This window comes from Calidris pugnax, unplaced genomic scaffold (genome assembly GCF_001431845.1).
Source record: "Calidris pugnax isolate Ruff unplaced genomic scaffold, ASM143184v1 scaffold44, whole genome shotgun sequence".
NCBI lineage: Eukaryota > Metazoa > Chordata > Aves > Charadriiformes > Scolopacidae > Calidris > Calidris pugnax.
Window position 1 is genome coordinate 40,920,888 of NW_015094506.1, and position 16,979 is coordinate 40,937,866.

A 16,979-nucleotide genomic window follows, 5' to 3' on the forward strand; every position below is an offset into this window, starting at 1 on the left:
GTAATTTCAGTTTATGTTATTTTTTCTTTATGTTTACCATGTATATGTATCTAACACCGTATATTTTCATAACCAAAAAGTAGTCTGAACTATTATTTTCCCTTCAATCAAAACTGAGAAGATTTTAGAATACTGTGCAATATTTGTCAAACTTGACAGTAAATAAATTAAATTCAAGATATATATTTTTTTTGTCACATATTTTCTTCACATTTTATTTTTTCTAAAACATGAACTAAATCAGAAATATAATTCCAAGTTTTCCTTAGCTTCGAATTGAAAGAGAATATTTTCAGCTAGAACTTCATCTGAACCATAATCAAAAGCTTTCCGGCTTGACAGCCCATACAAAGGTGACACCCCATATCACAGAAGCTACACCCCAAATCCTTCATCTGACCTACGACATGCTCTGAGCAAACTGTGCATCCAGACTCCTGTAATTCAGAATTACAGTGTAAGCAAGACTATCTGCTTTTTTAAAACCAGGAGGTTCAAGGTGAAATTTTTTCAAGTTAAAAGTAAAGTTGGAAAAGCGGCTTTGTAAGGTTGTAAACACCAGTTTGTAAAATAAAATTAAATTATCATAACTCCTTCAGTATTCACCTTTGTATACTGGATCTTAAAAGGAAAAAGTTGAGTCTTTTCATGTTCTGATTTTATGCAACCTCTTTTTACATGAACAAACAGATTGCAAACTGCCATTTGCAGCATCTCCCACATGCAGTCTCCATTTCACGCCAAAAGCTACTCCACGTGGTTCATTTCATAGTATTACATAGCACACATTACTCCAGGAAAGGCATATATATACAAAAAGCTAGAAGTGAGAATTTCATGAGTTAACTTTGGTGTTTTTCCAGAACAGACATATGTACACATATCAAGGGAAAAAGAAATAACTGTGTCCGAATGAAATATGACTTCAGAAACAAGTTATTGTGAACTTGGAAGAGTAAGAAGTGTGGGTAGGGATCTAGCATTACTGTGACAGGGATATAGAGGTGAAGGTCACATCCCTAGAGGAAACAAAGTTTCATTAATCCCATAGTTGAAAGAGTATTTTTTTCTGATTTTTGTTTCTAATTTTCATCCAAATGAATCCGAAACATTAGATCCAAAACTGATCCAAGGTTTCATGGGTGTGCAAACATATTAGTTTTTTTTATAAAACAAATAAAAGCCTGCAGTGGATCATTTCTTTACAGTGAAAAGTACACTATTTGAAGGAACTGTCATTAAAAAGTTAATAAATGGAAACCGTTAATACAAAGAACTTCAGAACTAAAATTATTTTATATATTAATCCAAACCTCTTCTCCAAATTTCTTTCTTACGGGAAGCTTGTTACTGCATTGATTCCATCTTTTTTTTTTTTTTTTTTTTTATGATATCTATCTATCCAAAAGAGTACTGATCCAGTAAATTCAAATTCAAGGAAACAGGATCATTAGCTTCAGTAGCATTCTTAATTTGACTAAGAGGTTAAAGTATGTGAACCTTAAATTATAACAATCTCAAGATAGGAATCATGTCTCTCTGTCTGAGTAGGCTTTTTTTATTAATTCTATAATAGGATCTAAACTTATGTTCATGTTCCAGATATAGTCATCAACATCTGAAAGAGAAGCAAAAGCTACTTCAAGTACAGAAACCTTTCCATAATCTTTGTTTGCACACTGGACACAATGTCATTTTAGAATTTCCTACACAAAGAACTGGCACCACTTAATTCAAAATAAATCAGTTTAGCCATTGTAATAGATGGATGGCCTCTTACACTGGTTCAAACCTGACTTGAGTCCTCTGGCTTGTCCCGGAAACTACACTCAGGGGTATAATTAACAGCTTAGGACAATTACAACTGATAGGTTACTTTGTACAGTACTGTCTGGTTCCTCTCTTAGGACGTTTTTACTTGCAAAGTCATCCTTGACCAGGCAAGTAATTTTGTAGCAGAAGCCCTAATTGTTGAGGAAGAGTTCTGTGTTTTGGCCTTCAGCTCTGAATTTATTCACTCTAATGCCACATAATAATATTTACCATGTATTTATACAAAAACCTACTTTTTATATCAAATGATATATAAAATTAACATAAAGGTAAATCTGAAAATCACTATACAATTACCACAAAGTAAAATATCATGCTGTCTAAAGTGCCTACGGAACTGAAGGCAGCACGGTACCAACACATACATTTTGTTTCTAAAGAGATAAAACAAACTGTCTTATAATTTGCAAACAGTTTCAAAAATAGCTGGACTCTATGTTACCCTATACACCAAAATGTGCTAGACCAGTACCCGATGCTGCCAACAAATGCAGATAATACAGTTCATATCACTGCTAAAGGAAACCAGCACCTACACAGCACTTTTTAGCGTAAGATGGTGAAATCACAAAGAAACTAAATTCTGATTTGAATCAAAATGAACAAAGGTCAGGTACTTAAAATATTCATACAGACTGAGACTTTCACTTCCAAGGTCTGACAAATGCAAAATTGCAAAACCTAGTTTTTTTGCATAAAGAGTCTAAGAATTGCTCTTCAGGAAATCTGGTACTAAAAATCTAGTAGTATTTTCCTAACAGTGAAGACCTAACCCACTATTCTAAACCCAGATGTCCTCTTGCTCCAAAACCACGAGGCTAATGTGCTTCAGCAGTTTATCTGTCTACTGCCGACCACTTCAATAGAGAGCTGCCAATGTTCCAACTGAAATCACTAACCAAGCTGTTTGCATTTGAAAATCTGAACTTCAGACAGAGACCATACAAAAGCACAGAATAAAAGAGACAAACAGACACCTGTGGGAGTTTTTGAGGTCCTCTGAGATGACAGACACAGACAAAACCTCAATATTAGCTAAAACATGGTGCATCCCTGATCCAGATTAACACAGCCATATCACATTAAAATTGGGTTCCAGACTCCTCGTGGGGAACATGGTAAGTCTTACCAAGGAAGCTTAAGCTCCAACCAGGCACAAATTGCTGACACTCTTCAGGCAGGAAACAGGGCCTTCTAGAGGATCCCCATCAGGCAGCACCCCACGTGACCACACAGTAAAACAGAGGGAGGACATGTCAGTGCATGTAAGCAGTTGACACTGAGTCGGGTTCAGACCCAGTATAGGGTAGGGCTGTGCTGGGACCTACACTCAATGCTCCAGCCTTCTTTTCTACACTTCAAAGTTGGCATTTCCATTGGCTTTACACTAGTATATAATGATTATGCATCCAAAACTTATGTTGAAATTGAAGTATGCTGACCTAAGGCTGTTAAAGAAAGAATGCAAATAGTGAGTCTAGAGTAACCACTTTGAAAGAGCTGGTCAGAATCGCTCAGTATTCTTAGCAAACACTCAATGTTTTATACTTAGCAAAATTAAAAATTCACTAATGCATGCAAAGCTGAAGCCTGAATTTTAAAATATGCTTGCTGCTCTATGTAGAAGACATCTATGTTACCAAAAAGAGCCTGTTATTAAAGTCTTTTAATTTGTATTACATATATTCCAGATAGTAAACTTTGAAAATATTTTTTTAAAAAAATCAAGCTGACTATTACCAAGATCAGGAGGACTGACTCTTCTAATTATTTAGGACTGCTTAAGGAGATATTTAAGAACCAAACAGCAAAACAGTAATGAAGTAAAACATTAAAAATTATAATTGGATAGAAAACTGGTGATTTTTTTTTCTATTGGCTTTTGTTATTGTAATGTCAGAGTGAGTGAATGCACCGAAACATCCTATTACGATTGAAAAAAAACAATCCATAAACTTTTTTTTTTTTTTTAAATAAAAAACCACCTCCCAATCCATTGTATTCTTTATCTGGAACACTCAAAAAATACTATTTTTTTTCTACTCCAAATAAGAATTTATTTCTCCATTGTGATGCCCGGTCTAGACTGAGATATCTTCTCTTTCTTGAGGTGAAGAAATTCTAGCCTTTGGGCTGACATCATTTTATACTGCCCTGGCCCACTGCCTCCAACCTCATTTTTCACTCTTCCCTCTTCCAGCTCTTCCCAACCACTCTATATCAAGCAGCTGTGTCGCTGGGTCTCTTCCTGCCTTTCCTTTTCTCCATACTAGGACTGGCTTCCCTGAAAGCCTCAAACCAGGACATCACACCTTTTCCTTTTGAGAAGGTACCACTTCAGCAGTACTGCCCCACAGCTCTTTGCTTCCCTTCTTTTGGTCCTGTGGCCCACATCTTCCCCTCCATAAGTCACCGAATCAGCGAACATTAGTGGGGAGCTCTGTTGGAATGTTATGTGTGGGTTGGAGGAGATTTACATTGTGCAGGGCAATGGAGAGAGCAGAAGAAGGTCCCTGCTGTGCATAAAGGCTCTGAACAAAGAGGACTATGATGTACAATAAAGGCACTGGGCATGAAAGTTGGAAAGTCAGTGCGTAACACAGGATGCAGGGAAATACTGAATAACTTTGGACTATAACATGAAGTACAGGGGAGAAGACTGGATGCCTCCTAGTTAACGCATAGCCCATCAAAGGTGTTGCCTATTTGTGTTCAAACCCCAGTGATAAAAAAAATTCTTATTGATTGCTGTGGGGGAAAGAGGTTCAGGGAAGGAAGAGGGAATTATTTGGCTGGAAGGTGAGTCTGACTCAGGGAAGCTGGTAGCTGACGGTTTAATTTATTTCTTTATGTAAGATGAATTTACCATGGGAGTTCATAGAATGAACAATAAACTGAAGGTACTTTTTGTATGCTTTAGAAAATATGGAAAGGAAAAAAATTCTTATCTCCTTACCTGAGTTTTGTACTGCACCTCTTTATTTCATGTATTCTGCTCCCTTGTCGTATGTGCCACTTTCCCTTCAAATGAGAGTCTGTTTCACAGTAAATCACCCTGTTTCACACCAAGTCAGTCATGTTTGCTTTCAGAATACTACCTTTTTTCTTGCTGAGTACAGCCTAGCTCTGATATCTTCTCTCCCCTCTCCTTTAAGGAGAGGCAATTCTTTCCTTCACCCCTTTTCATTTCTCTCCTACTTAACCCTTGGGGTCCCACTTTGACTAGCTGTATATCCTCTTCCTTCACATTCAATTGGGGCTTAACCTTGCCCACTCAAAAGGGATGAGCCAAGGCAGAGGTCCTCTGCGTACGGCCTCCTAGGAAGGATGCTAGGGAAAGACTGAAAGTCTCAAGGAAATCCTCTGAAACAAGTGGATGGAAATTTTACTTTCCCATTTTCACCTCATCTGAGAGCACGCAGAAGTTTGGAGGGGTTTCCTCCTTGTCCTACTCCCCAAAATTTATATAATTAACAAAAGGAAACATCTACATATACTTATTTCCTTGTCTAGCTGTACAAACAAGGACTCAGTCTGTCATTAGACTGCAAGTGCTTTCAAACTAGGACTGTATGATACTTGCTTATGAAGCACCTTGCCTGCCTATGGTATCATAGAAATAATACAACAGTAAGACATAAGTAAAACAAGTTATGAAAATAAAAAATACAGTCATACCTAACATTTATTTATGATATGAAAACGCCAGCTTTAATGCCATAAACTTCTTTCCCTCCTGCAGTACGATCTCAACCCTTAACAGCAGGGGAAACCCAACTCCTTTACATTCAAAGAGGGTATTTTCTCTGAATCAGCGCTGTGCAGGGTATTCTGAAAGAGGAATAAAAACCATCTAGCATTGACTATTCTGCTCCAGGTGCTGGATGTGGTAGTGTTATTAATGTTGTCACTAATTTAGCAATCAATTTTAACATTTTCTAAGAGTCTTCTGACACATCATCTATCAACACAGATATTAAATCTAAGGTAAGTTAAAAATAAAGTGGTATATAGCTTTAAAATGCCATTTATGACCATATTATAATCTTTATTGATTCACTTTTATGAAACATATTGTTTCTCTGTTTATAGTTCTCTGTGCGGGGTCAGGAGAGGAAGTACTCCTTGACCATGCTGCTTTCACATAGTGTCAGAAGTGTCATTTAGCTATATTTTTTTCTCACCCATTGATGGCAGAGGTATTTACAAAGGTTCATGTCCCTATATTCTCTTGCACTCACTGGAGACAAACATGTTGCCCTGACAGAAGCCCACCTTCACACATGAATAGATTTGAAAGTTTCTCTTTTCCCTCTCTTCTAGGGATAACTGGAACATAGGATGACAAGCAGAGGGAGTAATATAAACATGTTACATTTTTTTCTTAAATTGTCTCTAATCAGTGAAGACAGTGGCTTTCCAGAAGGCAATGTGAGCAGCTGATGGCCTGAAGTGTTTACACATATTACATTCAAGCAGAAAACCTACTCTGCTAGTCATCCTTTGTTCTCTTCAATCCTCTAAGAGAGAAAAAGAGAAGCTTTCAGAAGTCGATTCCAATGTTGACGCTATGTGACCTCTGACGTGCTCATCTCATAGCACTGTCCACAGAGAGAGCTTACAGTGACCACACTCTTGAATTTAGGAACCTCTCTTTGACCTATTGCCTGAAGTTAGCTAATGAATCAGACTGCAATCAGACTCCTGTGGATGTTGGTAGTGCTCTGCTGCAAGAAATAAAGCACAGAATACTCTATCCAGTGATGCAGTACATACTTATGTTAATGCATAATATGTTCCCTAGTATTTTGTCCAGTTCAATTTAAAATGACTGTAGTAATTAGGCTTCCAGCCACTCCCTCAGAAAATTGTTCCACAATCTAATGTCACATAACCTCCAAACATTTTTCTGTGCTGAAAGTGCCATCAGAGCACGTAGATGAAAGAGGATTAGACTACATGGATGACTGCTTAGGAGCATCAAGGAACTAAAGGAAACGAAGCTGTTAGCATTGACGAACTAATGTGTCCAATGAAACACCGGGAGGCTGAAGGTGTTGTCTTTCAGATGAAATGTGAAAGCAAGGCATTAAGCATTAGAGGCAATTAAAGTTCTCTCAGCACTCTTTGCAACAGTACCAGTGTTAACCCCTGGTTTCTGGCCATCTTCCAAATCACATAATTAAATTCTGCTTTCCTAAATATTTCCCCGCACTACCATTTAGAAAGGCAACCATCACTTAACCTGAAATGGTGTATTGATGCCAGGTTTAACCTCAAAGAAAGATGCTTATGAGCGAAAAGTAATTCCAGTTTGGTAACTTAGTTATAGGTAGAAAGGTTAGAAAAGTATTTTATCTTCAATTACATTTTATTTGCACTTATCCCAGATCTATTTCCCTTATATACAAAGTGTTTCCTCTCAATCTTGTAGAAAAAAATCAGCCAATTAGCTCCATAATTATTTGAATGTAATTCTTCCACATCCCTGATTTGTTACTCCATAAACTTTCTTAGATTATGGAAGGAGATGTATAGATCTACTTGCCACTAGGAAGCAGTGGATATCTACAACAAAACAAAAGTAAAAGAAGGTTCTCAGCCTGAGAACACGTAAACACACACTGGACCTGGACCACATCAGTACTCACTCTCTGCCAACTGACTGCTAAAGAATTAATTATTTTGTAGAAAACACTAGCATTAAGCAAAATCTTGGTCTACATCATTTTGCCATATTCAGTCTCAGAATCATGGAATCATATAATATCTTAATTTGGAAGGGACCAACTCCCTGCTCCTCGCAGGACTACCTAAAAGTACACCATGTTACTAAGAGCTCCTTGCACTCTGGCAGGCTTGGTGCTGAGACCCAGGGAAGCCTGTTCCAGTGACTGACCACCCTCTCAGTGAAGAACCTTTTCCTAATGTCCAGTCTTGATGCGGCCTCATCCATCTCCTCATGTCCTATTGCTGGTGACCAGAGAGAGGACACCAGCACCTCCACCTCTGCTGCTCCCCATGAGGAAATTGTAGACTGTCATGAGGCCACACCTCAACCTTCTCCAAGCCAAATAAGTCAAGTGACCTCAGCTGCTCCTCATAAGTCTTGCCCTCAAGACCTTTCATCATATTCCTCACTGTCCTCTGGATGCATGTCCTGATGTCCTTCTTATGTTGAAGTACCCAAAACTGCACCCAGTATTTGAGGCGGGGCCACAGACATTTGAGTTTAGGGGCTAAACACTTCATAACATAATAAAGCCCTTAACTATTCTTGATGAAAATATTCCATTAGGGTAGTTACCAATCTGCTTTCTACCTTCCTAAGCAGTTTTTCTTTTTTTTCTTTTTCCATTGGTTGATTGCTTTTTTGTCATGTCTTTGGTTATTCCTGTCATGGATTCTCAGTCAGAAGGGGAAACCTAACTTAGCTCTGTGTATTTCTTATAGACACGAGTGTTGCTGTTGATGCTGTAGCTACTGATATGTTTGTTTTATAATGTTCATTTTCTGTCTTGGAGTTGAACAGTGGCATTTCTTCCCCAGAAAAACTTCAATCTCTAACTGACACTTGACATTCATGACCAAAGAGAATAAATGTATTTGATGTTAGCATGTTTATAATATTTTACCAAGTTTGTGATACTATTTAGATAAGAACTGTTACTCGACTTGGAATATCACGTTGTCCTTAATGGTTTGGAGTAGGAAGTAAAGCAACTGGAGTGAAACTCAACTTCCTGTGCATTTCTAAATGAAAAGTGACCCACAGGTTGGAAATTGTCATAATGCGGCAGTGCCATGCATAGGAAGGGAGGCTCATGAGTCACAGAAACTATTTTACTTCCATTGTCAGTAACTGGGAAAATCTACAATTCTGACAGAGCTGTCTAGAGGCAGCTGAATGAAAATTAAGCATCGTACATGCTTTGGTGCATCTGTAAGTACAGATGCAATTGTGAATGCATAAATGGGAGTTAGGGTGAGGAAAGGGGAAAAGGAATTATTATTTCTTTAAGTCATGTTGAAAACTAAGCTTTATGCGTATGATGCTGGCAAATGCATAATTGCCATACTTCTCCCCCTGCCTAAGCAAAAGAATATAGTTAAGGGTATTTTTTTAAAATTTATTTTAAAATTATTTCTATGTAGTAGTAAATAGAAATTATTATTAATATTCTAAGGCACATGAGTACCCACTTGTTATTTCATAAATGAGCATATACAGTGCTTGGAACACTTCAAATGCATATAACAAAAAACCACTAAAAGACTGCCAAGGCTCAAGTAGGCATACTAAAACTTAAAATAAGAGTATATAAGCAATGACCAAAATATTATTTATTCCTTTCCTTGAAAGACATTCTAATATTCCAGTGCATGATTACATCTCACCAGTAACATATACAGCATTAAATATGACCAATGGTTAGCAAGGATTATTTAAAAGCCCTGATTATAAACAAACCCACTTTATTCTTCAGAAATTAAACCCATGACCACAGTCAGAAGGTTCCCAGGCAAATATTAAACCATTACATACATATTATTTACTGTTCCATATGGTCTCTAGCTCAGCAGTAATACTAAGATCTTAAACATTAGGGATTTTATTTTCAGGTGTGCTAGACTTCTCCTAAACAGAAGGTCTCTGTACATAATGGTCACTTAGTGAGTTCAACTGTTTAGTGTACCTGAATTTTCAGAAATGCAAGGTTCTATCCTTTTCTATAATTCCACAACTGAAAATCTAGTACTGACAGTGCTTTTTGATACCCGTGCTCTCTATGCAAATAGAGAAAGGAAAACCAGAAAATGGATGACACTGTCTTTCAGACTCCAGGGAAAGAGCAGAATTTTATTAGGATAATTTTTCTAAAATGTTCATTACAGGCAAAATATTATCCCATTTAAAATAATTTTTACTCTTTCCAATCTCTCAAGAAGAATAACAAGGCAAGCTAAATGCATGTTGTAGCCTGTTTCACTTCATAACTACCTAGCAGAAGAGCCAATTGTTCTGCTACCACCATAATGTAATTAACAACATTTGCCCAGGGTCAAATAGAATCACAAAATCATAGGATGGTTTGGATTGAAAGGGACTTTTAGAGATCATCTAGTCCAACCCTTGTGCCATGGGTAGGGAGGTCCTTCACTGGATCAGGTGGCCCAAAGCCCCATCCAACCTGGTCTTGAACATTTCCAGGGAGGGAGCTGTTCCAACCTGTTCCACCACACCCGTCTCACCACTCTCATTGTAAAAAATTTCTTCCTTAAATCCAATCTAAATCTATCCTCTTCTTGTTTAAAACCATTGTCCCTTGTCCTGTCTCAACACGTCTTGTTTAAAGGTTTTTCTCTGTTTTTCTGATAAGCCTCCTTCATATACTGAAGGGCTGCAGTAAGGTCTTCCTGTAGCCTTCTCCTCCACGGGCAAAACAACCCCCCCTCTCTCAGCCTTTCTTAGCAGGAGAGGTGTTCTGGCCCCCTGATCATTTTCATGTCCAAATAGTCCCACTCTCCTCCCTGACTTAAATCTTCCCCACTCTACAGTACACCGCTTCTGTGCCAGCAAAATGCCTATGTAGTATTATTCAGTTTCCTTTAAATTTCTAACCATCTGGCTTTGCTTTTGGCTTTACTTGTTTTAAAATGACACACCTTAAATGTAAAAAAGTTAAATGTAGTGTATTTACAGCAAGGAAATACTTGCAAATATCTGCTATAAAACCCAGGATAAAATAATACAAATAGCACCTTAACAAACATATGAAATATTCTAAAGGTAAAAGCTACAATTTCCATTTTTGAAAATCATTGTAGTTCTCCTCCCTTTCTCCTCCCTCCCAGTATATAGAAGATGCTTTAGAATGATGAAGCTCTCCATGTAATGGGCAGCTTTGTTTCAAGTACATGACCTAGGATTCTACTAATGATCAGTTCTGACCCCTACACCTCCCCGTAGACTCCTAGAGATAATGAGAAGAGCAGGGAATTATTGATCTAAACTAATGTGGTTTCCTTGTGGATCCTGAATTTCTGTGTTAAACAAAATCAATCAATGCCAACTGAAAAGCACGTTAATCATAACGTATGGAACAAATTATACCAACTAAGATTCTATAGCAAATAATATTTTTGCAATGGTCGCAAAAGAATTAAAACTGTATTAAAGCTTTAAAAACAAACAAACAAAATCAAACAAAGAAAAAAAAAAAAAACAAAACCACACACACAAAAAAATACTTTGATTCACAACATAAATTGTCTTTAAGAAATTGACATTAATTGAACACTTTGAATTCAATTACCTGAGCTCCAGTTATTCCAAATTTAGGAATTTTTGATATCAGAATCAATGTCCTGGGATTTCTCATAGCACTTTGTGGACATAAAAGTAGCCAGAACTCAAATCCAGAGCATGAGAATCTTCTAGTCACAGAATTCAGGTAAGCACATTAAAGATTACCATCCTAATTTTCTCAAGCAATTAAACCACTTCTCTCATACCACTTTTCCTCTCATCAACAGTTTCTATTTTCTAGAGAAAATTGCTGTTTATTTTTGAGCTATAAATATATATTGGACAGAATTACTGGAATCTATTGAACGTTTAAATGTTCATCCCACTCTTCTCAGTTAATATACTTGTATTCTATGAAATGCTTCAGCATAACAAATTTTATTTTCAGATAGATACACTTCTTGTGAAAGAACTCAAACCAAGGATGCATGTTTACACACACTGCTATCAAAGACTTTTTTGTTACTTGCTTTAAAACAAATTTAAATTTGCAAAGGTACTGGACAAAAATAGAGAATAATTGCTATCTTTCAGTCTCTTGCAGGCTCCAGTTTAAAAACTGATGAAGCTTGTCTGACACACAGGGAAATTACTCTGGTGATAAACCAGATGCTATGTTGAAATATAATATCAAAGTCATGCGACTGAGGTCATTGCTATGGAATTTGAGCTCAAAAAAGGGACTTGGGGATGCTAGTTGTAAATAATAATAATATAACTAAAATGCAGGCAAACTACTGTCATGATATCACAAAACCTACATTCATGAATAAAAATTACATCACAACCAAACATAGCAAATGTACATTATGACTCTGTGGGTCTAGGAATGAAGCAATCAACACTAAATCATGCTTGAAATCAGGATGAATATTGCTGCTATTTTTTCAGATTACATTAGCAATCTCCCATACTTAAAGACTGCTAGAAAAAACATAATGAATAAATCAGCACTCTCTATCACAGGGAAACATTTCAAAGAAATCTCTGTTCTTCATGCTCTGCTCAGACCAAGCCCTAAATGCTGCATTGTCATTTTTAAGAATTCCAGTTTTATCTATCTGACATATACTGTCTTTCATTTCTTAGGAAAAGACCTTAGCTGATGTAGCAGTATAAATCGGAGTGGATTTTGGTAATCAACTCAGGACTTAGAGTAAGAGCTACGTTGACAAGTGCAATCTCAGACAATGCTTGTGAGGTTTAAGAGCCCTTAAATTACTTACTCTTTTTGCTGCAATAATTGACACTTGCATTTCAGAGCTCCAGGAAATACACAGCATAACTGAATGTATTCTAAGGCAATTCTCTCCATTAAAGAATGAACAAATGGTAGGCAGGTAGAACATCATGCATTTTAAGGTTGTAAAAATCACAGGCTTTGGTGCTGAATCTTCAAAACACTCTCTTGACAGAAGCAGTAACACAATTGTTAGCTAATGTTTTCTTGGTAGTAGGTTAGCAGGTCATGCTTACTATGCCTGCTTCCTTCACAAATGACTTTGCATTAATTATTAAAGGTCTAAGGTCTAATTCTGTTACCTTTACTTCAAAAATAATCTCATTAAAATCAAAACAATGTAAAGAATAAAACTAAAAGAATCAAATCTTTAGAAAGCAAACTGGCATAAAAAAAACAGTGCCTAATGAGGTTTTTTTGGTAGCAGAAATGAAATCTTGAATAGCAATCACATACTTAGCATCGGCTACAATATAACTAAAGAAAACTTGCAGAAGCACACTGTATATCCTGCTTAAGAAAGCTCAGAGAAAGATTTATTTGTTTGTCTGGATAATGGGATATACAAGAAAAAAATTAATGGAATGTCTGCTAGATGTAAGATTTTCCATAAGTGAAAATACCCTTCTTTATTGTGGGGAGGAAAAAAAAAAAAAGTTTGATTTTAGCATTCCTAAGTCAGCAGTATTTGACTTAGTATCAGAGATAAAACTAGCTTTTCTCAGACATAATTTTATGCAGATTTCATGTCCAGAAGAAAGCATTTAATAGCTGTGTTTGAAACACTTTATTCTAGAAAAGAATATAAACAGTACGGAAAAATTCAGTTATTCAGTGTGCATACTTTAAGCTATGAGCCTGATAAATTCACAGATGGATACTTGTTAGTCAATGACCAGTTTATCTGCCAGCTTTATTTGCAAGCAGAAGATTAGAGACAAGATAAAAAGCCCATTTATTCTTTTGAATATAATTTTGTTTATGGTATGTAAAACTGTTTTTTTTAACTTCATTCAGGAATAAAACCTACAGATCTAAGGTTTGATTTGTGCCTTTTTTCAATGGGAACTTCATATACAGTTTAGGTATCGTTAACCTTTTTGAGCTTTGATTACGAAATATCCCTAACAGTGTCCAGGAGAGCAAGGTAGCATCTCCTTTGTGCCTTGTAGTTATCATTCCTAGCAAAGGGCTCTATAAACATTTCAAAAAAATAATAAAGAACTGTGTTACTACATCTTATTAGAATTACATAGAGAAATTTTAAAAATTAACGATAATACTTTGACCCATAAGTTAATAGGAAGCCCTATTTTTCAACTGATGAACTTCCCACTTATTTTTCAAATGTGGAGTATTACATAAAGAACCACCTCTGATAACACAATACCTAACCATCCAGTTCTGTTTTCATAAAATGATGATCAAGCATATTGAAAGCAAAAGCAGAATTTGAAGTAGCCGTTGTTTGTGAGTGCGCAATAACACAAATAAACAAACAAACAAATAAATATATTTTCAAATGTTAAATGATCTCAAACTTTGAAAACTAATCTGACATAGCAATTGAAGGATGAGGTGTAGTCATGTCTTCTTACTGACATGTACACTCTAGCTGTCTAAAGTCTCAACACCACAGGTGTCTTAAGGCAAGGCAGAGAAACAGTGAGTACCAGAGAGTGATATATCTAATTTATCTTAGGAACTTAGGATAAGATAAATTATTCTGAGATGTCTTTTACTCTCCATTTGGTTTCAGAAAAACTGGGGTTCCTAGGTTAGACAACTAGCTTTGGATACCCAAGTTACAGCAAACGAATCTCCCCACAGGCCATAACTGACTGAGAAAAAAATGTTTAGTTCCCATCAGATGATGCAAAACTAGTATTTTCCCTCAGAACTTTGTTTTTTTAAAATGAGAAACATATGTTGATTTTTTTGATTGCTAACAAATATTTTTGCTAAAGTTACAACTACAAATGACACAATAAAATCATCCCTTTCTTAAGCAATTAAGTCTGATGATCTTACAATAAAAGAGGAAAGAAGAGAATTACTGGATATAGTATCACATTACGAAAGAGACAGCTAAGAAACTGTCTTAGAGAGTACCAAAAACAGTGAAAGGAAAATGCAAAAATAGAATGTGCATGATGTTCTATATTTAGCTTTGTGGGTAGGCTCTGAAACCTTTGAGCTGTCCTCTATGATAATGACTGGTTAGACTAAATTCTGAGGAAACAGTAGGGTGTTCTCAATAATATTTTTATTTGAGGACTCAAACCAGTCAGTATTCAAAGACAGGCTGTGAATTTATTGTAGTTCTATACATAAGCATCTTTTTTTTTTTTTAGATGAACCTAGAACAAAACATTTTGCATCAAGTATTTTCAATAGGTCTCAATTTTTTTTTAAATATGAATGCTTGCTAATAGCCTTGCACTGATAGACCTGCCTTGAAGTGTCCCATTGTTAATGTCTTTTTAGCTGTAATACATTCATTTGTCTCAAAAAATGATTTCAAAGTGAAATATTTTCATACCTCCCTGTATGTCAGCAGTTTTCCAGCTGCATGCTATCACTGCATCTGCAGTGATTCACACAGAATCATCATTTTAAGAGGAGAAGTAATGCTGCACATGCGAGGTATATTCAGATTATATATTCCATCTATAGTATCAATGTTTTCTTTAACAACATTATCTATCACACAGGAACAGTCACATTAGCTTCCCAGTGGCATAAAACCTTTGAGGCGCTTTTGCAACGTTTCAGTGGGGTTTTTTATGTTATATGGAATAAAAAGTAGGGGGAAAAGAATGCCACTTCACTGCTGATGTTGTCATCACATGCAAAATATAATAGCACCATGCCTTTAACAGTCAACTGCATATCAAGCGAAAACAAAAGCGTATATTCCAGTTAAAAAATTGTAACTGAAATATCTATACTATTAGTCAGCAATACCTTTTTGAGTAATTTCAATGGTATTGCCGTTGTTAGTTGGGACACATTAAGATTTCTTGTATAGAGCGTTTCTTTTTCCTATGAGACACTACCAGTTTACACCACTCTTTATTGGCAGAAACTGATGGAATAGATCTTTGCTTCTTACCATCAACACAGGCTGGCCTTGCTCTTGTTGTACCGGCAATCTGTCCTTTTTTACATGCACAGCGAGCTGTTTGTCGGGCTATAGTCCTTCGGGGCTGACTGCTATCTCTGTCCAAAGTAACAATCTCACATGTACCTGCAGCCAGTTGACCTGGAAAAAGAACCAGCAACAGGTACCAGAGTCACTGAATGCACTACAGGCAATCTATTACAGCCGAATAGAGTCACAGCCCTATGTCACAGCAGACACTCCACAACAAATGGGCAGCCAGCTGATGGATAGGCTAAAACCGAGATGACATACAATTTTTCTTTGCAGTGGACATATAAAAACCCTGCAAACTGGTTTTGTCAGAAAATGGTTATTGTTCCATAAAAGCCAGAGAGCTGAGGTCACACAGGTTACTTTTACTTATGTCGGCTAAGTAAGGGAACAATCTGCTTTTACAGTAAGGCAATTTAAATGACTGGCTCTTTATATACTTTCAGAAAACAAATGACAAAGTACATGGAAAACAAAACTTCCCCACATGTCCATGAGTATAATGAAGTTTTAACTGCTTTGCATGTTGCTTTTGAAAGAAAAAGTATTTCAAAATATGCCCATTTTGACCAGATTGTCAGTCCTTTGGCTCTTGCTTCAGTAATTCATTCTCTACCTCACTCATATTTGAAGTAGGTGGCCGTTTTTCTTTTACTAAATTTACTATGTAACAACCCTGAAAATGACAGGAAAATGACAGTGCCCTGTTAGCTCAGAAACATTGTTTGCTTTTTATTGACTTCTTCAGTATATGTAGCTTTCCCTGAACGTGAAGGAAATGTACAACCCTGAATTCGGAATTGTGACTATGCTATGAGAGGCAAAATAAAAAGTTGCAAAAAATTATTTTATGAAGAATATTAATCTGAAGTAAATGTTACACATTTAAAAGGATGCAATTCCTCTGGTATAACCAATAATAGACTACTAGTATACCAAAACACTACCTTTTACAAGAAAGTAAGTTACATTATTGAATTTCAATGTGTTGTAAGACTGAAAATAATCCCAGCTATCCCTTTGTATTACATATCATTTCTGATTTTATGTAGTAAATATAATTTCTATTGGCTTTTGTCTTTGTAGACAATCCATTAGAAATCTTCAAATGTGCAAAAATATATCTGCAAACCACAAGCTTACTATATTTGGTTTTCATAAAAAAAATAAGATTGGAACAAATGTAATACTGTATTTATAAAAAAAAGTTATGCAGTTTAAATAATATTCACAATAAATTATTTTTTGTCATTGAAATATTAAAAATGAGAAAATGAGAAAAAAACCCAGAAATTTTAAACCTATATTAACATCAAAATTAAAAAAAACAAAAACAAAACCAAAAAAGCCCAAAGAAACACAGAACAAAATCTGAAACATATGAGAATGGGAATGAAAAGTGTAATGATATTTTCACTACTGCATTTTTTCCATTTAGA

General features: G+C 36.0%; 1 protein-coding gene across 6 annotated transcripts in view; it reads right to left on the reverse strand.

Moving 5' to 3' along the window:
* Positions 1 to 16,979, reverse strand: part of FAM19A5 (family with sequence similarity 19 (chemokine (C-C motif)-like), member A5) — a 429,216-nt gene that overhangs the window by 175,993 nt on the left and 236,244 nt on the right. For all 6 annotated transcript variants that reach the window (XM_014963212.1, XM_014963211.1, XM_014963210.1 and 3 more), the window contains one exon: positions 15,499 to 15,648. In XM_014963212.1, coding sequence (XP_014818698.1) covers positions 15,499 to 15,648 — 150 coding nt within the window. The remainder of the gene's footprint in view (positions 1 to 15,498; positions 15,649 to 16,979) is intronic.